The 27,315-nt window shown below is 43.7% G+C and overlaps 3 protein-coding genes across 8 annotated transcripts in view; 2 read left to right on the top strand and 1 right to left on the bottom strand.

Moving 5' to 3' along the window:
• Nucleotides 1-480: 480 nt before the first annotated feature.
• Nucleotides 481-19,766, bottom strand: rfx1b (regulatory factor X, 1b (influences HLA class II expression)). Of its 3 annotated transcripts, none has more exons than XM_017457420.3 (18): nucleotides 19,615-19,766; nucleotides 15,364-15,745; nucleotides 11,081-11,175; nucleotides 10,911-10,979; nucleotides 10,487-10,563; nucleotides 10,031-10,385; nucleotides 9,655-9,836; nucleotides 9,006-9,125; nucleotides 8,345-8,472; nucleotides 8,133-8,251; nucleotides 6,638-6,741; nucleotides 5,642-5,793; nucleotides 5,424-5,521; nucleotides 5,094-5,243; nucleotides 4,734-4,942; nucleotides 3,299-3,452; nucleotides 3,034-3,079; nucleotides 481-2,696 (listed from the first exon to the last, which is right to left on the bottom strand). In XM_017457420.3, the coding sequence occupies exons 2-18, from the start codon at nucleotides 15,692-15,694 to the stop codon at nucleotides 2,557-2,559; spliced, it is 2,529 nt and encodes an 842-aa protein (XP_017312909.1). In that variant the 5' UTR covers nucleotides 15,695-15,745; nucleotides 19,615-19,766; the 3' UTR covers nucleotides 481-2,556. The 3 variants fall into 3 exon arrangements, with proteins under 3 accessions (XP_017312909.1, XP_017312911.1, XP_053532259.1); XM_017457422.3 differs by having other exon boundaries at nucleotides 15,364-15,721; nucleotides 19,615-19,760; XM_053676284.1 differs by lacking the exon at nucleotides 19,615-19,766 and adding an exon at nucleotides 15,862-16,047.
• rln3b (relaxin 3b) lies at nucleotides 10,991-25,351 on the top strand. 3 transcript variants are annotated; one of them, XM_053676287.1, is made up of 3 exons: nucleotides 10,991-11,215; nucleotides 21,845-22,058; nucleotides 23,894-25,351. In XM_053676287.1, the coding sequence occupies exons 1-3, from the start codon at nucleotides 11,162-11,164 to the stop codon at nucleotides 24,187-24,189; spliced, it is 564 nt and encodes a 187-aa protein (XP_053532262.1). In that variant the 5' UTR covers nucleotides 10,991-11,161; the 3' UTR covers nucleotides 24,190-25,351. The 3 variants fall into 3 exon arrangements, with proteins under 3 accessions (XP_053532262.1, XP_053532261.1, XP_053532260.1); XM_053676286.1 differs by lacking the exon at nucleotides 10,991-11,215 and adding an exon at nucleotides 17,267-18,701 and having other exon boundaries at nucleotides 19,723-22,058; XM_053676285.1 differs by lacking the exon at nucleotides 10,991-11,215 and adding an exon at nucleotides 18,913-19,480 and having other exon boundaries at nucleotides 19,723-22,058.
• A 397-nt stretch (nucleotides 25,352-25,748) lies between these two features.
• Nucleotides 25,749-27,315, top strand: part of spast (spastin) — an 11,682-nt gene continuing 10,115 nt past the window's right edge. For both annotated transcript variants that reach the window (XM_053676280.1, XM_053676279.1), the window contains exon 1: nucleotides 25,749-26,312. In XM_053676280.1, coding sequence (XP_053532255.1) covers nucleotides 25,937-26,312 — 376 coding nt within the window. In that variant the 5' untranslated portion in view covers nucleotides 25,749-25,936. The remainder of the gene's footprint in view (nucleotides 26,313-27,315) is intronic.

Below are 27,315 nucleotides of genomic sequence, written 5' to 3'. Positions count from 1 at the left end.
TGGCGTAAAACGTAAACGACGGTCACGCTCGCAATTTCAGTCACGACTACCGTTTTAAATGGATATTTCGATGACGTAAACCGTAATATTATTCCGTGCAATCAGGTATAATTACTTTTGGCAGAGAAGTGAAAACAAGGTGCTTATTATTTTAATAAACGTAAAGGAGCATTATGGAGACATTTACTAAGATATTTCAGTACAATCTCGTGATATTGTGCATAAAATCTGACAAAAGATCAGCAAAGTATCGACACCGACACGTGCCTACTGCTTGCACGTTTCCTGGCGTGTTTTGAGAGGGAACGGTCAGGTGCAGACGTGCAGAACGGATGGGTGTGAAAGATGCACGTGGCGATCCAAGCAAATGAAATGAAGGAACGGCCTGGAGGCGTGAATGCTGGGAGAACCGTGGTGTTTATACTGCATAGCTATGGGTTTGTTTTGTTTTTTTTTGCACAAGCACAACAGATAGCATAGTAAGCGATAGAACATCTTAATTTATTCATATGTTTAAAGATCTCTGCAGTCAGAGGTTATTCTCCAAAGGCACAAGCAGTACAAGTATTACACCGAGGCATCGAGCTTAAATCTCTCTTCTGGCAAAATAAGCATGCAGAACAAAAAAAAATACAAAAGCATGAACAATAACACTGCAACTCAAAAGGGCGTCAAGCGTAAACAAATCTCCAAGGCTTCGATTTGATTCGTTTTTTTCGGAAACATGATCACGTGAAAAAATAACATAATAAAATAAAATACAGAAACGTTACTAGCATGTTAGCGTCCGCACGAGACAATCATGACTTGCGAAAACGACGACTGTGGGTGATTTCGTTCGCAAATTCTACGTCCCATCGACCCGTGGTCAAGATATCTCGATCGCCACAAAAGATCACTTCATGGAAAAGCACATGCCGGCGTCTCTAATGATGCGTCAAAGCTAGCGGGACCAAGTTAGACTCGTAGCACGGGTTAACGCTAACCCTGACAAGCCGTTATGGAAAGCGGAGACAGATCTGCAGCTTGCATGGAGGAAATTAAGGCTGTGCGAAGTGACGAGGAAACGAGCCGACGCACCGGGCAGCTAAAGTCCGAGAGAGCACGATGTCCGAAAAATGAAAATAAAAAAAATAAAAAAGAAGTAGTTCTCTCTCCTTTTTTCGACCTCCAAAACTCTGACGCGTCATCGTTTAAAACATAAGCAGGCATTCTCTCTGTCTATCTCAAAAAGTTTGAATATCGTGGGGAAAGGATTATTTTCTTGTCGTTTCATTCAAGAAGTAGAACGTTCGTAGATCCTAGCTTCGTTACACGAAGTGAAATCTAAAATTGAAAATGAACTTTTCCACGATATTCGAATGTTTTGAGATGCACCTGTACACACTGCCAGTCAAAAGGTTTTCGAATATCCGATATATTAGTAAATATACGCTGGGGTCAATCTTCCAGGTTGGAAAAATATTAAAATAACTAGCCAGAGCAATTGTGTGTCAAGACAAGTCGCGTATATGCGAATGTATACACCAGTCGTGGGGCTAGACGACGTTTGTAAAGATTAGAAACTTCACCTTTAATAAAAAAAAATCGAGAGCTCGAAAGGATTCGAGAGTGCCTGGGTAAGGAATAGAACACGGCAGGGCATACTGAGGAAACCCTGAAGCACAGGGAGAACATGCAGACAGGGCGGAGCCGGGGATTCCAACCCCCATCCCTGAAGGTGTGATGCAAACGTGCTGATCTCTAAGCCATCGTTCCTCTCCAGCGACTATCCAACGACCCCGGTTTTCACACATTGTGCTTATTATCCAGTTATAGTTACATTTAACCTTCAAGACAAGTCCTCTCGCGTTACCGCAGCGACACACGTCCGTTCCCTCACCAGCCTCTCCCCCTTTCTCACTCTTCCTTAAAAAGTCAGGAACCGTAAAGTGCAAAACCCGGAATACTTTCCCCCGTGTCGGAAAACTCACCGACGCCGGACACTCCTTCCTTAAAACGTTAAACGAACAACCTCCTTCCAGAAAACGTTAAAGCTCAGATTACACCGCGTCCCCGCGAACGAGCCGTTACTATAGGGACGACGACGCATTAGAACTTTACGTTTTAGCGTTTGATATAAACTAAACAATTGTCGTAGTAGAAATTTTTTTTTTTTTGGATTGTGAGCGTGATTAAAACGAAACAAAACAACAACGTTCAGACTGGCAGTGTGTGTGCATACGCGTGTAGATACTCTCGCAAACGGGCTGTGATGAAGTATATAAGGCATATCGCTTAACATAATTTAAGGCATTAAACATTGATACACTGTGGCAGATAGAACAGTTCTCTCAAAAGGCAATAATGAATAAGGCAAACGACTGCATGGCACTAAGAGAGAGGATAGAACACAAAGCTAAATCTGTATAATATATCTCTGTGTGTGTGTGTGTGTGTGTGTGTGTGTGAGATTGATCAGTGATGTGTAATGTTCATATCAAATAAATCTCTGAACAGGTCTATGTGAGTGTATGAGCTGTAAGTGGTGTTGAATAGTGTGTGTGTGTGTGTGTGTTAGTTGTGAGTGCTGTTGAACAGGTCCGTCCTGGCTAATTTGGCGGGCGGTTCCAGAGACTCCTCCCCCACAGCATTCGCGTCGACCGGTATAGGCATCTGGTCCTCGTCACTCTCGTCCTCTTCCTCTTCTTCCTCTTCTACGGCACACACAGCTGACGTTAGGCTCATGATAGCGGTTTATCGGCGCGTTCGAAACGGAAATTGTTTTCGGAACACACTCGATATTCGAGTGGTTACACGCATAGGAGCGCTGTTGCTGGGAAACAAGTGGATTCCTCGCCGGTTCCTCTTACACGTGTCGGTCAATTACGAAAGGGTAATACTACATTTGGAATGGATTGCTGACCGAACCCCTGGGCGCGCCACCATATTATCAACAGCACGATTTCTACCACGCGGCATGGCTGCTGCTTGTAAACACAATGAACGTGTGGATTCAGGACGATGGTCTAGGTTGTGATGGAGGTGCGTTACCTTTATCTGCATCTGCTGCGCTGTCGTTCCGGCCTAGGTTGGCAAACTGAAAAAACAAAAGATACATTTATTTACACACACACACAATTTTCCTAGATGAGGTAGCATGTTAAGTAAGAAGAGCAGCGGTCCTAAAATAGAGCCCTGTGGAACTCCACAGCATGTAAACATTCCCGATGACATCCCAAAGCAACGTATACAGCATGTGCCTCTGTTTGCACGTGTTTGTGTGTGTGTGTGTGTGTGTGTGCGCGCGTGTACATACTTCTCCCATAACAGCGATGGGTGTTTCTCCTTTGGCCTGAGCGACTCTGTGCTCCACCAGGTAATACATGTACTCATCATACAGCAGCCTGATGAGATGGAACGAGCCGAAACTGGCCGCGCTGCGCAGAGTTAGATCCCTGATCACCATTGAGCTAAACACACACACACACACACACACACACACACACACACACACACACACACACACACACACACACACACACACACACACACACACACACACAGAGAGAGAGAGGAGGGGATTAGTAGTGTTGTACTACACATTACATGCCAATAAATCTGTTTAAAGACTGAATTAAAGGGGCGGTACTGAGTGGATAGATGAGCTGGATCTATCCACTGGTGTAAATATTTACACTAAATACGCTGCATTCACGAAAAAAATCCTAAAGTGTATTAGAGGTGGAGCGATATTGGAGTCGGGCGGTACCTACCTGCCGATAACCGATTAATCAACCGATAGTTTTTAACACATATTGAATGAAAACGTAACACACGAAGTAAAACATTACTGAACTTTAGTACAAAAATAAACAATACTGACTGCACCATGAAAATTATATATATATATATATATATATATATATATATATAATATAATATATGAACTATTAATAAATATTAAGGTAAATAAAACATACATCCAAACTGAACTGAACAGTAATGCTCCAAATAACAAATAAAAACAGACGTCCAAAATGAATCAAAAACACTTCAAATAACACGACGAAATTAGTCAGTGATGGTTTTTATTTCGCCTCTAGAGGCCGCTCTCGTGCTGTCTAACGAGATAACTTCTCAGCCGCTCCTCAACGGTCGCACCCGGGAAAAACTATCCCTGTGGTTTTATTTCAGATTAACCGCTAGTTCCGGCGGTCAGTTATCGGTGCTGATTAATCGATCGGTCGACCTCTAGTCCGTGTCCTACATTTAGCTTCTGACTGTGTGCTCCAGTCGTATAAACGGTTGAGAGTTCATACACGGAACACGCCGTCGAGATTAAATACGAAGAAACGCAACGGAAACGTCGAGAGTCTCGGTCGTTTCAGATTAATTAACGACTTGAAAGAAAGTGATCCAAAACAGATTGCCTGAAGATTAGCCGAGACAAAAGTAACGGCGCCCTATGACAGGAGGACACGGAAAATGGTTGTAAACATGGTGGGAAGTTTTAGCTCAGTTTGGACGATGTAAACATTTACACTTAAACTTACAATAAATAGACAAATAAACGTATACACAAGGAACAGTGTGTGCGATTTTATAGTCACTTTTACCATTCTCTTAAAGGGTGCCAATAACTGTGAAATCCACTGGGCAATATATCTTAATTCACTTTACTGCTAGGGGGTGTGTGTGTGTGTGTGTGTGTGTGTGTGTGTGTGTGTGTGTGTGTGTGTGTGTGTGCTGACCTATAGAAGCTCCACTTGAGCAGGAAGAGTTTGGCAGCTTTGGTGAAGGACGGGCTGGACGTGTAGGGTTTGAGGACGTGCGTGACGACGCTGTCCAGCCACGCGGCCCACTGCTCCAGAGACTTCTGCTGCTGCAGCGTCATCTTAAAGTCCTGCTCGATCCGCTGCACCATGCGCTCCTCGCATGCACACACCCATGATGCCTGTTCCTGCTCACACACATACATATACATATACATATATATATATATATAGAGAGAGAGAGAGAGAGAGAGAGAGGACGTGTTCCTTGAGCTATGCAATAGTCATCCAAAAATCGTTTAAGTGCAGTGTGTGTGTGTGTGTGTGTGTGTGTGTTACCTGCACGTTGTTGAAGTCCACTCGGTTGAGGTCGTTGAGCATCTGCGTGATCTGGGCCGAGTTCTGCAGCACGGCTCGGGCCGCCTGAGCCAGGTGATTCAGAGAGGTGTATCTGCGCAATGTCTGCGCAAATGCTCCTGCACACACCACCTACAGACACACACACACACTCCATTGAGTGTCGTGCAGTCACTTCTGTGTGTGTTTTATACCCAAACTCCTCTGTGTACATGTGCACCAAATGTCTGTGTTAGTTTTTCTCAGCTCTATAGAACATGTACGTCAAAATATTGCCCACGGTGTGTATGAGCGTATATGTCTGCGTGAGACCTTAATGCGGACCATCTCCTCCGGAATGTTCATCATGGCACCGGTGAGCCAGTTCTCCAAACTCTTGGCACAGTTGCGGATGGCTTGTGTTAAGGCACCTGTTAAGGACGAACGTGACAACGTGACGGACCGAGCCGTGTGGGGGTGTGTAGACGTGTGTAAATGGCACTGGGTACTGGTGTGAGCACATCAGGGAAGTTAAGAGTTGTGTTACTCACTGGGTATAGGTGTGAGCACGTCGGGGATGAGGATCTCCACTAGGATCTGGTAGAGCGTGTTGTCACAATTGCGGCTCCACTGCAGAACCGGCTCGTACTGGCACAGCAGAACCAGGCATGCTTTCGGCAGCCGCTTCTCGGATTCGCTGTGACTGTAACGAGCGGAACGTTAACATTACAACGGAAACCGAGAGTGTGTGAGCGTTGGTGGGGGAAGGGGTGGCGGGGGTGGGGTTCGGGTTTTCCCAAGTACCTAACAAAAAAATGTTTGTAACCCACTACAGAGACTTCCACGGAGATTTGGATCGCCGTCGATCAGGCGGCTGAACGCTTAGAGTCGACACTCTTAGTGGCTCCACTCAAAAAGAAAATTAATTAGAGAGAAAAAATTGGCACCCTGGTATGACGATCAAACGCGTACCTTAAAACAGACCACTCGACAATTAGAACGTAAATGGCGTCAAACCAAACTGGTAGTATTTCAAACGGCATGGGAGGAGAGCCTACTGAACTATAGACAATCTCTTAGACTTTTCTAGCATCGCTATCTCTCCACCTTAATAGGAGATAACAAAAACAATTGCCTGCCTTATCCGTTTCGGATGTCCTACCTCTGGATGGAGCTCTCATCTACTCTAATTCCAGACTGCTGGGACTACGGCTGCTTCTACGGCCAAACAGACTTCATATAAATCCATAATGAACTTTTTCACACTATCCGTTGTTACCCAGATGAGGACGGGTTCGCTTCCGAGTCGGGTTCCTCTCGAGGTTTCTTCCTCTGAGTTTTTCCTCGCCACCGTCGCCAGCGGCTCGCTCAATAGGGGTAAATTCGCACATTTAAAACCTCTATACCGTGCTTATACGTTTCTGTAAAGCTGCTTTGAGACAACGTCTATTGTAAAAAGCGCTATACAAATAAAACTGAATTGAATAGCTAGTACTCTAAATGTGCGTATGTGTGTGTGTGAGTGTGTGTGTGTGAGAGACACTCACAGGTCGAGTGCTTCATTAGTCTGCCCCTCGCTGAATCTCCAAAAGCTTTTCCACAGAGTCTCAACCAGAGGAAACTGCAAGTTCACCATCACATCCACTATCGCCTGAAACACACACACACACACACATTAACTATAATCTATTCAGGAGGCAGTTTCCATAGTAACCGCATCCTTCAAAAAAGGTACACATTTCAAGATAACCAAGCTAAATCATGTGAGGACTTTTTCTACCTTTATCGTAAACTTCTAACCTGCTAATTAAAGTGAAGAACAATAAGAATCATTTTAGGGGGGAAAATGAAAAATTTTATACATTTTTTTAAAGAAAAAGTACAATAACCTGGTTGCATAAGTTTGCGCACCCCTAAACTAATACTTAGCTGATGCAGATTTAGATTTTATCACAGTATTCAATCCGTCTGTGTAAGAGCCAATCGGTGTGGAGTGTCTTCACTTAGCAATATTTTGCCATTCTTGCTTGCGAAAGCGTTCCAACTCGGTCAGACGGCGTCTGGGCGTCTCCTGCACACAGCTCTCTTCAGGTCACCGCACAGATTTTAGATTGGATTTAGGTCTGGACTCCAGACCCTGGAACTTGTTTTGGTGAAGCCGTTCCTTTGTCGATCTGGAGGTCTGCGTCGGATCGTTGTCGTGCTTAAGGTTTCGCACCAAAATTGACTGGTGTTTAGAGCTATTCGTTATTCCCTCCACCCCAGTTCCAGCTGAAGAAAAACAGGCAGTATGATGCTGCCATCACCGTGCTTCACCGTGGGGATGGGGTTCTTTTGGTGATGCGCTGTGTTTTTTTTTTTTGAGCCAAACATATCTTTTGGTATTACGGCCAAAAGGTTCATCGCTGGTCTCGTCAGACCATGACGCATTATTCTACATGCTTTTGGGAGATTGGAGCATTTCTTTCTTTCTTTCCCTACCCCATGGCCCAGACATGTGAAGAATTCAGGAGATTGTTGTCACATTTAGGGAGCAACCAGTGCTTTCCAGAAATTGCTGTAATTCTCTTGATGTCGCTGTAGCCCTCTCGGCAGCCTCCCTGACCAGTTTCCTCCTGATCTTCTCATCAATTTTAGAAGGACATCCTGTTCTTAGTGGTGTCGCCGTCGGGCCATGTTTTCTCCACTTCTTGATTATCTTTACAGTGTTCTGTGGTACATCCTGTGCCTTGGAAGGATTTTGTAACCCTCTCCTGATTGATACTGTTCAGCAACGAGACCCCGTGCCTGCTTTGTAAGCGCTTTGTGGCCCGTGGCTTTTCCAGTTGAATGTTACCAAGAAGATATCAGGAGCATCCTATAGGAACAGCTGGACTTTATTTGGGGGTTAATCAGTCATTTTAATTGATGGCAGGTGTACATGAATTAGTATTTAACACGAGTTTGAATGTGATGGGTTCGAATGTGCAAGCTGAGGATTGTACTTTTTCCCCCCCAATATATATATATATATATATATATATGAGAAACACTATGTTTTACCTCACAGTGTTCCCGGTAGAGCTGCTGGTAGGCTCGGATATGCTCCGGAAGAATCCCTTCTGGCAGGGCCTTTCCCTGGAGATCAATCTCTGAAAACTCAGGCAGAGAACGAGACGAATCTGACAGAGAGAGAGATTATATAAAAGATTAATAATTATGTCAATGGAATTATTATCCTCATAAAGATAGTAAGACAATGTGTGTGTGTTTACCCAAAAACTGCTGATATTGCTGGATGTGGGAGCTGATGTCAAACAGCCCCACCCCCTGGCCTGCTCCTTGGCCCACCCCCATGCCCATCCCATTGGTCATTCCCTCAACTTTCTGCACCGGTCTAATCCTACAAAACAAAGTCCAACGAATCAAAAAAAAAAATGCAGACAAGAAACCCACATTTCATCAGTCAGCATTAAAGATTCAAATCGTTCGCCATGGAATCGACTGCTTCGTTCGGATTCATCCGCTAGCTAACCGAGACAGCCAACTAAAATTCATATTCAGTCATTCAATGGATCAATGCATTCCCAACAAAATCGCTTCACACTGGTGCTGAAAGTTAAAATGGCGCATCCACACGGCCAGGTGGAAACGTGGGGCTTAAATTAAAATAGACTGCTGATCGGATTAAACAGTGCCATTACTTTTGCACTAGTAGTTAATCGGGCAATACGTGTATATTTTTACAGACATGTTGATCGCTGTTTAACTTCCGCTCTCTCTTTATATTCTCTATATGTTGTTGTAACATGTCCAACTCCCTTTCTGGGTTGAGTTGTCTTACATTTCTTAAATGGACCTCTGATAAATGTGTATTACATCTCACACACACACACACACACACACACACACACACACACACACACACACACACACCTGTGCTTATGCGAGAAGGGCTGTTGTCTCATGGCCAGGTGCTGCTGGTCCTCCATGAGCCGGTGCAGGGGGGAGCTGCTCTTGATCCGAAGGCCATAGTAGTGGTACTTCGAGTTCCCTCTGAAACACACACACACACACACACACACACACACACACACACACACACAGAGATACATTATTGGGTTTCACATAGAGGACAGTCTGCCTGTAAAGTGAGTACATTTACTACCACTTTTTCCGTACAGTGAACACCATAATTATTGGCACCCTACATTAAAACAAATTCTATGATTGCATGTTTACCTTAAACACATAGGGACAGTACATAGCTTCATTTCTAAGAATGGTGAACACCTCACCCGACCCCTCCAGTTATTCAGTAAGGAACAAAATCCTCCAAAATATCTAGGGGCCAAGTCTTAACCTTCTGGCAGAGGCAACCTGGCTTTTAGGCTGAATTATTCTGGTACATAATCATCACCAGCCTCAACTCCTCTGTGATCCACCTTCATATTCTACACTGGGTTTCGGAAGCTTTTGTTTTGGTCTCACGACAACCGATTCCTCAGGACTGGCTATTTTCTTAGCACGTATGTGGTTCCGTGTGTGTAGACGACCGACGTACATCGTGTGTATGCATGTGTACCTGGTGCCGAGTCGGCGGGTGCGCAGGCCAAGGAACATGGAGCGGATGAGTTTGCCAAAGGAGGCGGCGTTGACGTGCTCCAGCTTGGCCTCCTGGCAGTGCAGCAGGTAGTGATAGTACAGCGTGCAGCGCGGCAGACTCACACCCTCTGCCTTCTCATAGTTATCCAACAGCCATTGCACCTTCACACACACACACACACACACGTTTGTCTTAATATCCTTGTGAGGACCAGCCATTGACATAATTTTAAATCCAACTCTACACATACATTAATCCATACATTAATATTTGTTTAGACAATGAAATTGTGTTTTTAATCATGTACAAGTCTGTAATACAGGTGTTTCCCTGTAACCAGTTGGTGTGTACTCACAGTAGCAGGTGAGGCACGAATGTTGTGCGTGTAATTCTGGCCTGCGCTTCCCATCACGTAGTTGCCTGGAACCACATAACCCCCTGCTCCTCCTCCGCTGGAGGCACTCCCAGCCCCGCCCCCAGCAACAACTCCGGATCCGGCCCCGCCTCCCCCTCCACCCGAAGACGATGCTCCAGATACGACCGTAACCCCTGTACCACCCCCTGAGAATCCCGTAGTCACGGAAACCGGCTGCGAAGTCACGGGGGTGGAGACCTGTGACACGGTCGTGGGCGGATCATCGTAGTACGGGCCGGAGGGCGTGGCCTGGCCGTAGAGGGAGGACTCTGTGAACGGGTACGTGCTGGAACGACTGAGATTAAGAAGCATATAGAGACAGAAGGAGACAACTGATCAGGTGTCTGATTGGCCAGTAGGAGGATTAAATAAAAAGTACACAAGTGTGTGTCTCACATGGGTGTGGTGTTGTAGTTGCCGTCTCCGTCCACGTACTGAACCTGGCTGGAGTAGACATGCCCTACTTGAGAGATCTACACACACACACACACACACATATATATATAAAAGGACACTGAATATTTAAATACGGAACATCATCATGACTCAATGACTCACTGCAAGTGAATCGTTTAGTGAATCATTTTGACGTTTTGATTTGTGTGCTCAGAGGGGCATCCGGAAATACGGTGTTGATCACGCAGCTGAGTACTCGTGTGTAAATGAAAAATGAAAAACAAACAAACTAAAGAAAAATTTCGTTAGTGTTTCAGTTAAACTGATTCACTTAAAGGACTCGTTCAATAAGAATAGACAGTAGATGCATATATACACTGGGCTCTGCTCAGGTACTAAAACCTTCCAGCTATCTCAAGCTCACCTCAGGAGTAATGTGCAGGTTGCCAACTCCATGCTGGCCGCTCTTGGCTGTGGTCTGCACTACTGACCTCTGCTGGTGGGAAACAGGAAGGACATGTTCAGAGCTCTAGAAGCAGCAGGATGATGCACTGAGAATGAAGTCAGTCAGTCAGTTGTGTGTGTGTGTGTGACCTGTGCAGTCTGCACCACGTGTGTCGGCACACCCGTCTGGACGGTGGGAGGCGGACTGGAGTCCGACACGGAGTCGTTCGAATGGACAGATCCTTCTACAAATATAGAGACAGCTTTGGGTTTTTATTTGAGCAGGTAAGACACAGCAATTAGAAATATATTGTACCAGAAAACATGCAGCATCACGCATGAATTCCAGGAGTGAACAGACACAAACAAACTCTCACTCACACACACACACACACACACACACACACACACACACACACACACACACACACAGAGGTGAGAGAGAAAAGTGAAATTCTAGCAACAGCCAAATTTATTGCATCCTGCCTCCGTCTCAGGGACAACCAGTGAGGCAAGACTCAGAAATATTTCTATTCACAGAGGACTATTCTCCTATTCATCTCTTATTCCTCGTTATCTATTGCTACCTGATCGTTAACCTCTTTCTTTTAATTCATTTTGCTACAACCCCAATTCGCTGTGTAAAATGTAACTAAATGTCAATAAAAACAGAACGCGATGATTTGCAAAATCTCACAAACCCATATGCTATTCACAATAGAACATAGAAGACATATAAAATGTTCAAACTGAGCAAATGTACCGTTTTAAGGGGGGGGGGGGGGGGGGGGATAAGGTCATTTCGAATTTGACGGCAGCGACACGGCTCAAAAAAGTTGGGGGGGGGGGGGGGTGTACATAAATGAAATAAAGCTGGAACTGATTCATAAAATCCAATGGACTGCCTTTAATGAAAACAAACTGCGTTTAATTGAACATTACATTTAAATAAATAAATAAATAAATAAATAAATAAAAACCTCCTGTCTGAACTAATGTGTTGAGTGAATTATACATACATACATACATATAAATATATACATATAAATATAAATAAATATATATATATATATATATATATATATATATATATATATATATATATATATATTAAGTACTCTGGTTAATAGTATCCTACATTTTATTCCACTAATGTGTGTGGAAAAAAAACAGCGAAATTTTCCAATCCCCCCCCCCCCCCCCCCCCCCGAGTTAGCGCTACACGCTGGGACCTGTAACACTGCCATACGTGTCCTTCCTGCGATTCAATGAGCGAGATAAACACGTTTCCTCCTTTATAGCCTTAGATACAAAAACAAAAGGAGCACACTTGCCTAAGGACGGTTAGTGAAGGCCAAACCACATCCACCGAGCCCGGTTCTTTTGTGTTTTGTTTTAAATCTGATCTACGTGACTAATATCAGATATCAGATACATTGTTCGACTTGACTAAAAGCATGCTTATGTTCCGGTGAGGGTGAGGATCTATAGTTTGTCGTTATTTCATGCGGCTAATGACGGGAGTATAGGATGGAATGACGATCTGAACCGACACTAACTACAATGGGAGAAAGAGAAAAAAAAAAGATTGCTCGATTCGGAGAGATGATGTCGGAGAAACACAGGAAAGGATGAATCGGTGTCTCTACCGTCTCCATCGAAGATACTTCTCTTTAAGCTACACCAATATTCGCGGTCCGAAGATCACCTACTGCGTTTAATGTCGACGTCGTGCTAACGACGCCTCGTTACCTTTATTCTCTTTCGTGCTTCTGTTTGAACAGGATCATGGGTGCCAATATTTTTTTTTTTTTTTTTTGCTTAAAGTTCTTTTTCTTTCCTTTTCATGTAGTCCTGCCCTTCAGAAGCTACATCAGATATTTACATGCTTCCCGATGACAAAATAATCACAATTTACACCGATCATCCTGTTCAAAAGTTTACACCCCCGGCTCTTAACGTGTCGTGTCGCCTTCTTGAGCATCGGTGGACGTTTGCGCCTTTTGTGATAGTGGAGTCCCTCGGTCGTCCTCGGTGTGAAAAGATGGATCTCGACATCGTATAGCCGCTGTTGGAAAGGGCTCGAATATGCAGAAGGATGTGCAGGACCCGGAGGATTTATTCCGAAGAACAGTGGGCGGTTTAACTGCAAACGAGGGACTCGTGAAGACCTCTCACAGTTTCGACGTAAAAGCATGGTGTCGTCGATGTGTAACGGCGCACGGTATTAAGAATCAAAGGGGTGTAAACTTTTAAACCGGTTCTTTTGTGTAAATTCAGTAAACGTAAAGATCGGTCATGTGAAATATCTGATTCAGGGCAGAATTAAATAAACAACTCAATGCAATTTTTATAATCTCTCTCTCTCTCTCTTTTTTTTTAAAACATTTGTAGAAATTACGACTCGGCGGATTGGATTTGGAAAAATGCTCGACGTTGATTCCGGCGTTTTTTAACCCAGATCAGATTATTGATACTTGTATTTCTTCTCAGAATCTCCTCACAATCTAAGAACAGCTCGATGGAAACACGAACCCCACGTTTCTTGGTACTCACGGTACGCCGAGTCGAAGCTGTACATGCAGCTATTGTAGAACATGGCTTTACAAAATACAGGAAAACAGACGGAGAGAGAGCGAGAGAGCGAGAGAGAGCGCGCAAGAGTGAAGAGGAAAAGAAGCGAGCATCTCTCTGCCTCTTTCTCCTCTTATACGGCGCGGGACGAGGCCAGCCTTGAGGGGCTAATCTCCGCAGCCGGCAGGACACTCTCATGTTCTAATAAACACGGCGCTCGGATTGAGCGAGGCGGAGATGGACAGATAGAGGGACAGAGCGAGTCTGGACGAGAGAGAGACGGTACAGATGCAGGGAACGACACTTTAGTTTTGCGCGCTACCTGTTGTGTTATTCCCGTTACAGCGCTCAGGAGCTGATGCGTGTCACTTTTACTTGGAGGTTCAACTGTTTTAGGGTGTAGGAGCTCATTTTTAGTGCGTTGCGTTAAGAGCGACTAACCCGTCGCTATACACCTGGGCCACTTGCGCACGACTCATCTGTATTAAATCAGGTGACGGTCTAGTCAGGTAGTCGAGTGTAGTGTAGACTGACATTAGATTAACACTTCTAGACACTTCCCTCCGGCGGGTCATTTTTCTTCTGTCTAGAAAGAAATGCCCAAATCTAGCGAAATTCCCCCGACACGACAAGACCGTCTCAAGCTTGAAATGAGGAAAAAGGGCTAGAAAGAGGTTTAATACTCTTAAAATGATTTTATTGTAATCTCATATAAAGGTTGCGACTATATTCGAGATGGTTCCACTTGCTGTGATCTTGGTTTTTTTTGGGGGGGGGTTTTTTTTTGGCAGTCTATCGTTTCCTGAGCCGAGCGAGTGGTCTCGGCAGGAAATCTGTGGCGGGAGAGAGAGAGAGAGAGAGAGAAACGGGTTATGATCTCAATTTCACGTCGGCTTTGAGGGCAGGACCCGATTTCTTGATCCGAGGGGCAGTGAAGTGAAAAACAAAAAACAAAAACAACAACAACAAAAAACAATCTGTAAGAGAACCCTTGTTCGATAAGATAACTGCGGTTGTTTCTTCTTCTGACTGGTTAGAACCTAATCATAAAATAAACAACAAGCTAAATGAAAGATCTTTTTTAAAAACGTGAACTTCTGACAGCTCACTGTGTAATCTGCGTGTAATCTGCGTGTAATCTGCGTGTATTTTCAACCTTACTGTGCATTTTGCACATCTGAGGTAAACCTTGGCGTTCTTGACAAGTCTGTGTCATTTACACTGCCAAGGTCCGATCACCAGACCTGCTAGCTAGATAACTCACCTTCCCCTCAGTCATTAGGCTGCATATGCTGGCTGTATGTTTTCCAGTTGCTTAGCAACAGCGTTGACATTACCTGCTGCTTATTTTTTCCTCCCTCAACTCTGTTAGATTTCAGTTGATAGATCCAATCTAACCAACGTTAATCTGACTAAACATCTGGGATTCTTTCGTTTCTTCGGCGTCTCGGCGTGAAGTCGGTGATAGCGTAGCACGTAGACGTGATTTTTTTTTTTTTTTTTTTTTTTTAAATGAGCAGGCGACGGGTTATTATGGGCGGTAAGGGGGCGGCGGAGGGATTCGGGGTAACGTGAGATGTGGGACACTTCCTACGGCTCTCTGCGAATAGAAGTAGCCACAAATAAACATGCAGCATTGCAACACAGTGACACACACACAGTAATATGCTTCTTCTAATCTTCCCAAAAGCAGAAGTTACAGTAAGACCCAGGGTGCTGGAGGAAGCGCAGAAAGGAAATGGAGAAAACATGTAGATGTGCAGAGTGTGTGACTAGAAGTGGAAACTACAACCGTGCCCAGTTGTGTGTGTGTGTGTGTGTGAGAGAGAGAGAGATACCACTCAGCCACTACGTCTCACCTGAAACGGTCACCACTATGTACTGTGGTGTGTTTTGCCCGTTGCTGGACCCGGAGGCGGAGCTCGGAATCTCGTACTGTGCCACCGCCGCTGTAACCTGAGTGGGCGTGGCCAGAACGGCCTTCTTGAGGATCGCCGGAGGCGTGGTCTGCGTTATTCTAGAGGAAAGGCCTGCCTGTGAAGGGGAGGAGCCGGACGAGCTCTGGATGTCCGGCAGGAACGCGGGCGTGACAGTGGGACTGGCTTTCTGCTGGCCGCTTTTCGGCGTGGTCACGCTGCCCCCCTGAGGCTGGGAGGACTGGAGCTCCTCTGTGTAGCCTGGAGTCGCCATTAAGAGTGCGGCTAAAGTCCTGCGTCACTGGGAAGCACAGGAACAGGAGAACTGAAATGAAAAAGATAATAAAACAATAATAAAACGACGTCAACGCAGGACGTCAGGGTGAGGCCGTGACATGGTCGAGCGTTTATATTTAATGAATTAACTGGGTTAATCATTACCTTGTGTTGGTTTGCTGGATTATGCAGCATTTAGGCTGCGATTACAAAAAGAGCTGTCTGAAGAGTGGAAGTGTTTGTATGTCTGAAATGTTTTTTAGGCTTTTGTGGTTTTGAAGTGAAAATCACGTGGAGGAAATGCTGCAGCTTTATCCAGGGCTGCCGTTCAACCCCGCTTCTCAATCTCAACAAATACACACATAAAGCGGGCAGCGAGTGTGATTTCTGACGAATCTGTGTGTGTGTATGTGTGTGTGAGAGAGAGAGAGAGAGAGAGAGAGAGAGAGAGAGAGAAACAGTGCAGCAGAACCAGACATGTGACACTTGTGTGAACGTAAAGGAAGTTACTTCCTGTTTGAAGGCCACTGTGTTAACCCCAGTGCTGTCTGTGTGTGTGTGTGTGTGTGTGTGTGTGTGTGTGTGTGTGTGTGTGTGTCTATGAAGATAAGAGGAACCGACAGAGAAACTGACAATAGTGAAGTGATGCCAAAGTGTTCTTTCTTTTTCGGCTCACAGAGCAGGGACCGCACATCATCCGACACGACATCGTATCTTTCATACCGCGGTCTGTCCGAATACTCGATTCTGATTGGTCAGACGGTGCTGATTCACTTTCTAAACCCGCACGGCGGTTCGAGAGAGCTCTTACATGTTAGCGTTTCTATAGTAACACATTACACAAGGGCTTGTATGCCAGACACGCAACTTAATGTAAACCTAACAATTAACGGATTTTTTAAAAATGTATTGTATTTATTATTTAACACAAATCGTCTGATATTTAACAATGAAAAACCTATAAACATTGCTCTGGTGAAGCTATCTATAGCGAGACTTTTTTTTTAAAAATTTTAATTATTTAAATTAGGGAATTATATCAGCGCTTCGAATTAAAACCGTTGCTTTGAGTTTTCCTCCACGGGAAAGTTTATAAAAGTCTTTACGCTTTTCGCGGCTTTTAAGCCGCGTTTATTCGTTTATCACGGAGAGTGAACGACTGTCTAGAGCCGATACTTTAAAACTTGTTTCCGCAACATTAAATGTGACTATAAACGGATAACCGTGGTTCTTTACATAACAATGAAATAAATAATAACCGCTTGGCCTATTGCTGTGGTGTAAGAGGAATAAAAACACGTCAGGATGCACTCCTATAGGGAAACAATCAACTCGCGGCTAGTAACAGTAACTCCGCTTCATCGCACCACCCTGTCTGTCGCTGATTATTTTCCTACAGCAGCACACACTCCCGAGTACCACGTCATCCATAACACATCGTCATCTCACCTACTGAACACTACAAGGAGCTGTTAATGGTCATAATTGTCTTTAATTGGATGTCAAATAACTGGGCAGACACCGGTAATGCCTCCAGTCCTCCGTGGCCAGGTTCAGAACATGCTGGAAAACAAGCAAACAAACACTTATGGGATCCTGCACACACACACACACACACACACACACACACACGCGCAGAAAACTGTTGGACGATCAGGGGAGATGACTGAAGGCTCTATATGTCTGGAGCTTGCAGAACTGGTTTCACAATGCGCCCCCCTTTCTACGTTAAATCAGCTGCAAATAGACGGCGTTTACTTGCCTGGTCTTGTGATGGAATTCTCGTGACTAAACACATTGTTCCACACAGACACACATGAGAAACGGTTCGATTTCACAAAATCCGCCTGCGCTCGACGCGTGACGATCAAACTTCTGGACGCTAATTCGGATGACGTTGTTATTCAGGTGTTCGGGTTGAAAAGTGTTCATCACCAAAAAATTGTATATTTACCAACACTTTTGTGTGGAACGGATTCAGGGAGACGTACGCATGAACTACATGCGTCCGTGGGTTTACAAAATACATAAACATCAAAGCGTCACAGGTTCGGACCGATCGCGTCCATGATTAGAGGAGCCAGTGCTACTGGAATCTCACTCGTATCGACCTGTGACTGATGCGAACTAGATATGATTAGTCATATTAGGCCACTTAATTAAATACTTAATTAAATACACCCGAATCGATGCTTATTTGATCCAAATGTAGTTACTGCATATGATCTTGATAATCAGTTGACCTGGCCTCACATATTCGTAATCGTTGAATTAGTTTAATCATGGACGGAATGCTCGTTAGTTAAGGCTAGGGCTGGGCGATATGACAAAAATATATCACATCATATATCATGTCATATCATATCACAATACTTGAGGATATTTCTGCGACGCACGTATCACGGTATATAATTTGGCTAAAACTAGTAGTAAGAGAAACTAAAATAAAATGTTAAACCGAGTTTGACGATACTTTTCCTTAACGCCTACAAAGACGAAGATGATCTTCTACTCAGTTCCATTTAATTTGTAATTATTAAATGTTTTAAATGTTATTAAAATTATTAAATGTTTCAAAAATACATCATACCCAACGATATCTCATAAAAGTGTATCGCGTAATCTTTCATCACGATATCGATATATCACCCGGCCCCCCAGAACATTCCCCCCATGCCGATTTTATCCCTAATTTAGTCTCGGCGGATTCCCACCCACCAGCTACCGACCAGGGAGGATGAAGGCTAACACGTGGTTCCTCGGAAACACGTGAAGCCAGCCAACCACATCTTTTCAAATCGCCGCTCGAGCGGTGTCACAGGGTGGCGTAACACACTCGGAGGAAAGCGCTATCCGCCCTCTTCCTCATACATAACCTCACAGATGCCTGCGATTGGATAATATCGCTGTGATTGACAGGGGGGAGAGAGAGTATGCCCCGCCCACCTTGAGAGCACCACCAGTTTGACTCTCTTGAACTCCTGACCATGAATGGCTGTGGCCAGGTAAATATTTTTTAAGTACTTTATAAATATTATGTATAGTTTGAAATTGTTGAAGTAATGCTATTTAAAAAAATAAGAAAAACAGTGGGAGGGGGGGGATGGGTATTTTAGGCAACCAGAGGAAGTCCAATAGTGATGAAGCAGGTAAAATATTACATTTTAAATAAATTAGATTATCTTGTTGGAATGTTATATATTTTTAACGATGATAGATATTATTTTACCGTTTCTAATAAATTTCGTGCTGCTTTTCAAGGCTATTTCCGCGAAGAACTCTCGCTGAGAATGCTGATTAGCTGTGAGACACGTCAATCATGCGCATTTCACCTTGCGACCACGCCCACCCCGACAAGCCCCGCCCCAGTTCGCCACACTGCCTTCGACGACTTTCACAGTCGAGTGCCTAAACTTTTTTTTTAACGACTTTTCGCATACGACTGTTTATAAAACGCGCAGAGAGAGAAGAATGAGGACATGACACTCCTTCAAGAGAAAGCTATGTTGGAAAGAAAAAAAAAAGTAATAATAATAAAGTCCAGAAGTTATTTGTCATTTGACATGACACTCTGAAGCCTGAGCTCACGCTTCCCCTTTAAGCACTCCCACCCAGACAGTTTGGACAGCAAGGTTTATGGGTTTTTTGGGTTTTTTTTTTTTTTTTTAGCCGACTAAATAAGCCAACAAGTAAAAGTACAACACTCTCGTGTTACCACACCGCCATTTTGTGGCACTATCGCGGATCTGACATCGTCATAACGACCGTCAGCCTTCAGAAAGCTGTGAGGATCTGGTTACCTCCGCCTAGCTCCCGCTTTAAAGCGCTCAACAAAATTACACACACACACACACACACACAGTTGCTAGTTTTTTTTAAAAATCACAAGACTGCGTAAAACAAAACCATAATATTCACCTTCTAATTCGTACTGGTTGTTTGCGGGGTTTTTTTTTATTCCTTAATAGTTTAAATTGTTGTTGTTGTTGTTGTTGTTGATTCCCGTTGCTTGGTTCTTGTCGCCAGGACTACCGTGACTATGGCGCCTCGTCCTCACCGGGGCAACTGTTGCTACCCACCCGTCCAAGTCTCGCCCTCATCTTAGCTGTGATTGGTGCGGTGCTCCAAAGGCGCCCGGGCTTGACTTTGTTTCATTGGCTGGCTTCCCTGTCCAATTCAGAGCTGTCATTTCATTCGCGGATGGCGCCTGTCAATCAACGGGGGTCGTTACGTAAAAGAAACGCTCCCCGCCCCCAATTATTTTTTTTCTTCCTCCTGACGTTCAGTCAGTCAATCAAAACTGATCACCTTAAATATGACAGACTGTCCTGATGGTGTGAGACAAAAGTTTAGAAATGTTATTTGGAGATGAAAAAGAATAAACAAACACTTTTAAAGGCTGTATTTGAAACTTTTGTTTGTTTGTTTGGTTTTTCTTATATGAATATGTGGATGAGCTGACTGGAACTAGGCAGCAATTCAACACACTGATATGGCTCTGTGGCATTTTAATTAAACTCTTCGAAAAATGCATTGTGCTGTAAATCAATAAGATAGCAGACGAGAAAATAATCTCGGTCCACACATTGCCTCTGTATCTATGAATGCCAAATTGCTAAGTGAATTTCACAGACGAGTGGCTCGGCACGATTGCTGATAGGCAGCTACAGGCCTCTGATTAGCAAGCGACGACAAAACAGCCACACCTCACCATGTTACCTCTTATGTCTCTTATCTTTGAACTAAAAGGTCAATGCGGGTTCATGAAGCCCAGGTTGAAATACTGCACGAGTCCCTTTTTTTTCTGCAGATTACATCTCTTAAATTGAACTTTATGTCCCAAACCCCAGACAATGTTTTATAATGGCTATGATGTACTACATGCATGCTGTCCAATCTTCTGTGCTTGTTTTATATCATATTTGTTTGCTTTGGCCTTTCAAAGGTCAGCGTTTATAACACTCTGGGCGTATTGTGATACACAGAATGACATTTATTTGAAAGTATTTTCTGACAAAATCTCAATTTCTCCCTCAAAACACTATAAATTATTTCAATCAGGCGGTTGTGGTTCAGGTGGTAGAGCGGGTTGTCCACTAATCGTAGGGTTGGTGGTTCGATTCCCGGCCCACGTGACTCCACATACCGAAGTGTCCTTGGGCAAGACGCTGAACCCCAAGTTGCTCTCGATGGCAAGTTAGCGCCTTGCATGGCAGCTCTGCTACCATTGGTGTGTGAGTGTGTGTGTGTGAATGGGTGAATGAGACAGTGTAGCGCTAAAAGCGCTATATAAGTGCACCATTTACCAATTGGCACTGGATGATGATGCAATCTTCCTCTTGGAGTAACCTAATCTAGTCACGTTTTAGATCATGTGAAGGTTTGGTTTGGTTTTGCTGACTCCATTGCGATGATTGTGAAGGCAATTACAATCACAGACATATTTCGTTTTATTAATAACCTCCTAATAACCATTTCATCGTAAATGTAAATGTAATAAACAGTTCTGTTTTTATTAGAAAGCATAGCAGTAATTAGCATTCATGATTAGCACTACACCCCATAAAAGGATGAAAATTTTTCAGTGAAAAACCAAATGTTTGCTTATCCAAAAGTAGTCGATCAGTCAAGACGTGTTTGGTGTCTAACGCTTGCTTCTTTAGATTTGTACTAGAGCTACGAGACTAATATAGCTGGCTAGTAATGAATGTCTGCCTCACCCAAAATCTTTTCAACCAAAATTCATCAATTAATTTACTTTATAGTTAGTCTACTTTCATCGAGTTGAATACTTTGTAGTGATCAGGGTAACACACTGTGTTTGTGTGTGTGTGTGTGTGTGTGTGTGTGTGTGTGTGGTCCCCCAATTGGTGTCTGTATGTGTGTTATCTTAAAAGGTCACAAACGATAAGATTAGGCCATTTCCTCTGACGTAACCTTGAAGGCCGGATTCTGGTTAATTAAAGTAGTTCCAGGCCAGCCCTTTGTCCCACTAAAGGTCTCTGTCACTATCTGTCTGACTGACACCAGGGGAGGAATAGGTCATACTGGAGAGCTGAGGAACTATAAAAGAGCTCTGAGGATGCTGAGAAACCCAGCGTGGGACCTGATACAATTTCATCTCATCTTTGCTCATCTTGCTATCCAGTTCTCTCATCCAGTTCTTGCCGTTTGTGCCGTCATGTATAAAGAGATCGCGCTGACTCTGAGCCTGCTGGTGATGCTGGTGTGCCAAGCTCAGGCCACCGAGGGTCACCCCATCTACGGCGTGAAGCTGTGCGGGAGGGAATTCATCCGCGCCGTCATCTTCACCTGTGGAGGCTCGCGCTGGAGAAGATCCGTGGGGATGCCAGGAGAAAACGGTGTGTATTTCAGGTTCACCTTGAATCTTTCTGACAAATGAATTACGTTACATTTCTTTACATTCAGAGTGATTTATTTGGCTTTTATTCAAAGCAATGTACAAGTGAGAAGACAGAGACAATCTCTCTACTAAAACGGTTGTAGTTTTCCGAAAGTATTCATACTAGGAACCTTTTGTGAAATTCCATTGTAGGACTGTATGGCTTTAAGAGTTCTGCCAGAGGAACAAACAGGAGAACCCTTAAGGGCAATAGATTCTAATGCTGCGTTCAACTTAACTGGCGAGTTGTGCTTTCCAGCTACAAAGTGGGAAAAACATGGATGCCTCCGTCTTCGTCTTTTGCTAGCAACAATATCTGATATGTTTTCTCTGATATCCATTAAACCATTTATTTTTTTTACTGGTATCGGGCTCGGTACTAATAGTGGGTAATGGAACGGTGCTAGCTCTACTTTTTAAAAGAAAAATTTTACTGTTAATGCTGTGAGTTGCCATGTTGGACTGTTTGTCACTTACTGAACTCAGGATTGAAGAGACTCCTGACTTTCCGAGTAGGAATTCTGAGTTGAGGGGTGTTTTTTTTTCTTCCTAGCGAAAGATTGGAAATTCTCAGTTACAAGTTTGCACAAATGCAGCATTAGAACAATTACAATTCCATTGAAAGCGAGTTCACCTGAAGCTGCTGATTGGTCAGCTGCCGTAATGCCCCTTTTGACATCATCAACTGGAAGCTCAAATTCCAATTCAGGAAAATTCTGTCCATGTATTTCAAAGGAAAAAACAAATACTCGAAATCTTCAGCGTTAATTGTTTAAAATTGAGGAATAATGACAGAAAAAAACAATAACGATAATGATAATAATATTATAATTACAATTATATTAATTACATAGGCGTATCTCCAGTAGTGGAAAAAAAAAAGTTTCCATCTAACACTGTAAAAGGTAGTTTAGTTTGTCCCCAACAGCACAGGGCTTTCTTTTCAGAGAGCAGAACCACTTTCGAGACCTAAGAACCCTTAAGTATACTAAAACCCTTGAGGAACCCTTGTGTATGAGAGTGTAGCACACTAAAGAGTTCCTCAGGGAGAACCCTGACTTGCTCTATGAAACTTAATATGTATACTCTCAAGGCTCCTTTGTATAGTTAGGGGTTCTTGGCTTCCTAATGGGATCCTACCTGTAAACGTCACTGATATGCAAACCATCTTTCCTGTGGAACTGAAAAGAAGACGTTCCAGAGTAGGTCAAACTAAATAACCCTTTACAGTTCTAGATCGACCCTTTCTTAATAGTACAGAACCCTTTAGAAAGCTAGAAACCAACTATCCATAGAACCCTTAAGAAATCGAAGAGTGTAACATCTTTAACATTGATTGTTTCGGCTCTATGGCACTTGACGTCTCATACGAGGGTGGATATGAAGTTCCTAAAGCAAAAACTGTCTGGGTTGGCACGGGACTGAAAATGTTTGCGGGATAAAAGAAAGATTCAGTTTTGTGTAAAAGATGGAGAACAACAACAGAAATCAATGGAAGGTCAACAGAAATCTACACGCGAAATCTGCTCCTTTAACGAAAATAATATTTATTTTGTGATTAATGATGGTGAATATGTCATAACAGTGGTTAAAATAAGTAAATACCCCAAGGCGTGTATAATTTATCATATTATTATTTTATTTCTACTACTTTTATTTTAATAAGCTGAGCTGTTTATTCAGTCATCATATTGTGTTGTGCACCATATTGTGTTCCTGAAATCATACAGAAGAGCAAGCACATCATCTCTACTGCTAAAATCAAATTCTCCATTCCTCTCTGTCTCCTCTCAGGTGATTTCTCCAGCGACTTTCTCTCCACACACGATGATGAGGCCAGTGACAGCTGGAGCTCCCAACTCATCCCTCGCCTTTCTTACAAAGCTCAGGCTGACCCGGAGGGGAACGGCTTGGCCAGTGAGGGTCCGGAGAGCTTAGCGTTCATCCGCCCGGCACGCTCACTCATCTCAGACGAGGTCCTTGAGGCTCTGCGCACCTCCGACAGGAAAGGGAGGGACGTGGTGGTGGGCCTGTCCAACGCCTGCTGCAAGTGGGGCTGCAGCAAGAGCGAGATCAGCTCCCTGTGCTAAAACAGACTCTTCCTTTCCGTCGCCATTCCTCCATGAGTGTCCATCTCAGACTGCAGTGTTGATGTCTCTAATGTTCGCTGTTGGTGTGTTAGGTGGTCTAATTTGAATACAGCAGCTGGAGTGTAATGTATTAAAATTTATGCAAGTGTGGTGCGTCTGTGAAAGAAAATATTTCTCTGTGTATTACAGTCTAACCTGCCCTGATTTACCCAAATAAGTAAAAGTTTGTTTTGCAATACATTTTATTGTAGTGTGATTTTTAGCATCGCAGGAGTGTCTGAGGAGAAGTGTGGCCCTGTCTCAATGACACAGTAGGAAAGACACTTTGTCTGAGCGTTCTCAGTTTGTTGTCTTCATTTCAGTCTGAGTGCCACAAGAGGGTGACTGGTTTTCTCTTACGCGTTATAGTCCGTGGATGATCCAACTTTCAGAGAGAACTTTGCCCATGATCCGATAGCAACGCCTATATGACTATCCAGGCTGAATGCCAGACTGTAACTTTAAAGAGTTTAGCCAAAAAATAATTGCACACAGGCAACTAGCATTCATTTATCTTCAAGTACATGGAGAAAATCCATGTGGACACAGGGAGAAAATGCCCAGGCAAGTGTTGCCAATTTAGTGACTTTGTCACTAGATATGGCAACTATTTAGACCCCTTTACTGACTTTATTTCTGAAAAGAGCCTAGCAACAAAGCTAGCAAGTTCTTGAGCAGATATGAGCGACTGTTCTGCATTCTCTCCAGCTCACATGATCACCACTGTTCCCAACAACCAATCACTGATCACCACTGTTCCCAACAACCAATCACTGATCACCATTGTTCTCAGCGACCAATCACTGATCACCATTGTTTCCAATGACCAATCTCTGTTTGTTTGTCTCATTGTTGTCCCAATTATTCTATTCTATTCTATTCTACTCCATTCTGTTCTATTCCATGTTCTGATATGGAAATGATCATGTAATGAATATGCAAATTAATCCATGGCGTCATCTGGTGACTTCTAACAACTGTCTGAGCATGCAGTAGCTATTAGTATCTATTAAAAAAACAAAAACATTTTAAACAAGTACTTTCTGTCTGGTTTATGACAAAAAAAAGAGGACAAAACACCTCAAGCTTAAAGCACTCACAGCAGTCAAATTAAAGCACTTACTTCCATACCACACACAGCACCGAATGTAACTTAAAACATCGCCTTCATTTCCAACTTATATATTTATTTATTTTTAAACCTCCATTAACGTTTCTTTGAGGTAAATACCGTACGGTGCGCCTCTTTCTTTTATTCTGTCAACTCTGTCTCCATCTGCCGGTATGACTATGTACCGCAGCCTTTCAAAACCTATTTATCTATTGATTCTGACTGCAGATATATTTGAATGTTTTATAAAAACGAGTTCATAGTCACGGTAAGCTAAAAGGCATCCGTATGATCGCTGCGTATGGGTCGAAGACACTGAACGTTACCATGGGAACGAATTCCTTCCTGCTTTTTTCCGACTTCTGCTCTCTCTTTAGGCTGGCTAGCGAGTACGCATGCGTGGGGGAAAAGTTCCGCGCATGCGCAGTACGGACGGGGGCCGTAGAGCGTATTTGACAGCGCTTTTTGTCTATGACCAAAGTGTAAACAATACGCGCGCCGAAGCAGGAACTCGGAATATTAGTGAATACACTGGAGTAGATGGGATTTGGACGCGGATTAGTTTGGTTATGGAAGCGTTCTGCCCAGTGAATGTGAATGAATTCAGCACATGGAAGCAGAGTGAAGTCGAAGAAGAGAACCGCAGCCCGGTTCGGGCCTGAACCCGAGGACACCTGTGACCAGGAGGTGCTTCATCATCATCATCATCATCCTGAACGTCCTCCGCGTTTCTACAACCTTCGAGTCCTTTTCTCTCCGCTCCTGGCCCTCTATTCAGTGCTCGGGCTGGTGGTGTCGGGTCTGTGTTCACTTTTAGCCTGGTTTTTCAAGCCCATCTGCGGCGTCATGGCCACCAAACCGAAGCAAGCGGACGGTGAGGACTGCGATGCCACCGGAGATCTGATCAAAAAGCATCACAAGCAGGCGTTTGAGTTCATCTCAGTGGCGCTGCGCATCGACGAGGATGAGAAAGGTAACACTTTTAAAGGTGCAATAGCCGATCGCTTTTTAAGTCTTATTTGTACAAATAACCAGGAAGACATTTACAACATGGTACAAAAATACCGGATTAACCCATGACTTCAGCACAAGTGTGTACTAAGTGTCTGAGAAAAGCCGTTTGGAAAACACTCTTCCGGACCGGACGGCTTGTTTGTGTTTGTATAGGAGTCCTGTCAGGCGGGTTATAAACACCCTCCGGGCCGCCGTAGATTCTGGAGGCAGGGATTAGTGAACGTGTGTGAGAAAAAAAAACCAAAACAAAACACCAAAAGATTCAAACATCAAACCCATCTAGGGTTCAGGTCTTCGAGGTGTAATCTTGAACAAAATTAGACTAAAAATACCTAATACACCTTTAATAACATCTAATTAGACACGTTTCTAATCCAGTACACTGCCCTTTTTGTAAACAAAAACTGGATATAAGTGCGGAATGAACCATTCCTCGTCATTATATAAAACGTACCGTCATAGAATGGTGTGATGTGTGAAACGGATGCATTGCTGCCACCCCCTGAAGGTGATCAACCTCCTGTAACGGCGGCGTTCCTCTTACTCCTCTTATACCACAGCAATCTGCCAAGGATTACAATTTAGTCTCGTCGTACTTTTTTTTGATCAGTTTGCAGTTCTGTTTAATGTTGTGGAACGTCCGTGAAACGAGTCATTTCCTGTTTGCGCGTATGTTACAGTCACCCTCGGCTTTAAACCCTCACCGGCCTCTCTTTATTTCCCCCTCTCTCTCTCGAAGTGAAGAGGACGAGAGACGCGGCTTGTCGTCTTTCTGACAAACCGCAAAGTGTGAACCCCTCGGTCCTGAAGATGTTGGAACGTTTTAAAGTTCCAGCTTTAGTTCTGACTGTGACAAAGCTCTGACACTGGAGACTCCTTCCATACATGTTAAATAAACAACTCCTTCAGCATATCGGTGATGAATAGGCGTGTGGGTTAGACTTGAAAAGAGCTATGTGTGT

Source organism: Ictalurus punctatus, chromosome 26 (genome assembly GCF_001660625.3).
Source record: "Ictalurus punctatus breed USDA103 chromosome 26, Coco_2.0, whole genome shotgun sequence".
In the NCBI taxonomy this organism is placed as follows: Eukaryota; Metazoa; Chordata; class Actinopteri; order Siluriformes; family Ictaluridae; genus Ictalurus; species Ictalurus punctatus.
The sequence above is the reverse complement of the archived record's forward strand: the minus strand, read 5'-3'. Positions and strand labels throughout refer to the sequence as shown.

Coding starts and splice junctions, on each gene's coding strand:
- rfx1b (XM_017457420.3), bottom strand. CDS start 15,694: ATGGCGACTCCAGGCTACACAGAGGAGCTCCAGTCCTCCCAGCCTCAG. Junction 8,252..8,344: donor GCAATATCAGCAGTTTTTGG/GTAAACACACAC, acceptor TCTCTCTGTCAG/ATTCGTCTCGTTCTCTGCCT. Junction 6,742..8,132: donor TCTACCGGGAACACTGTGAG/GTAAAACATAGT, acceptor TGTGTGTTTCAG/GCGATAGTGGATGTGATGGT.
- rln3b (XM_053676286.1), top strand. CDS start 21,779: ATGCTGAGAAACCCAGCGTGGGACCTGATACAATTTCATCTCATCTTT. Junction 22,059..23,893: donor GGGGATGCCAGGAGAAAACG/GTGTGTATTTCA, acceptor GTCTCCTCTCAG/GTGATTTCTCCAGCGACTTT.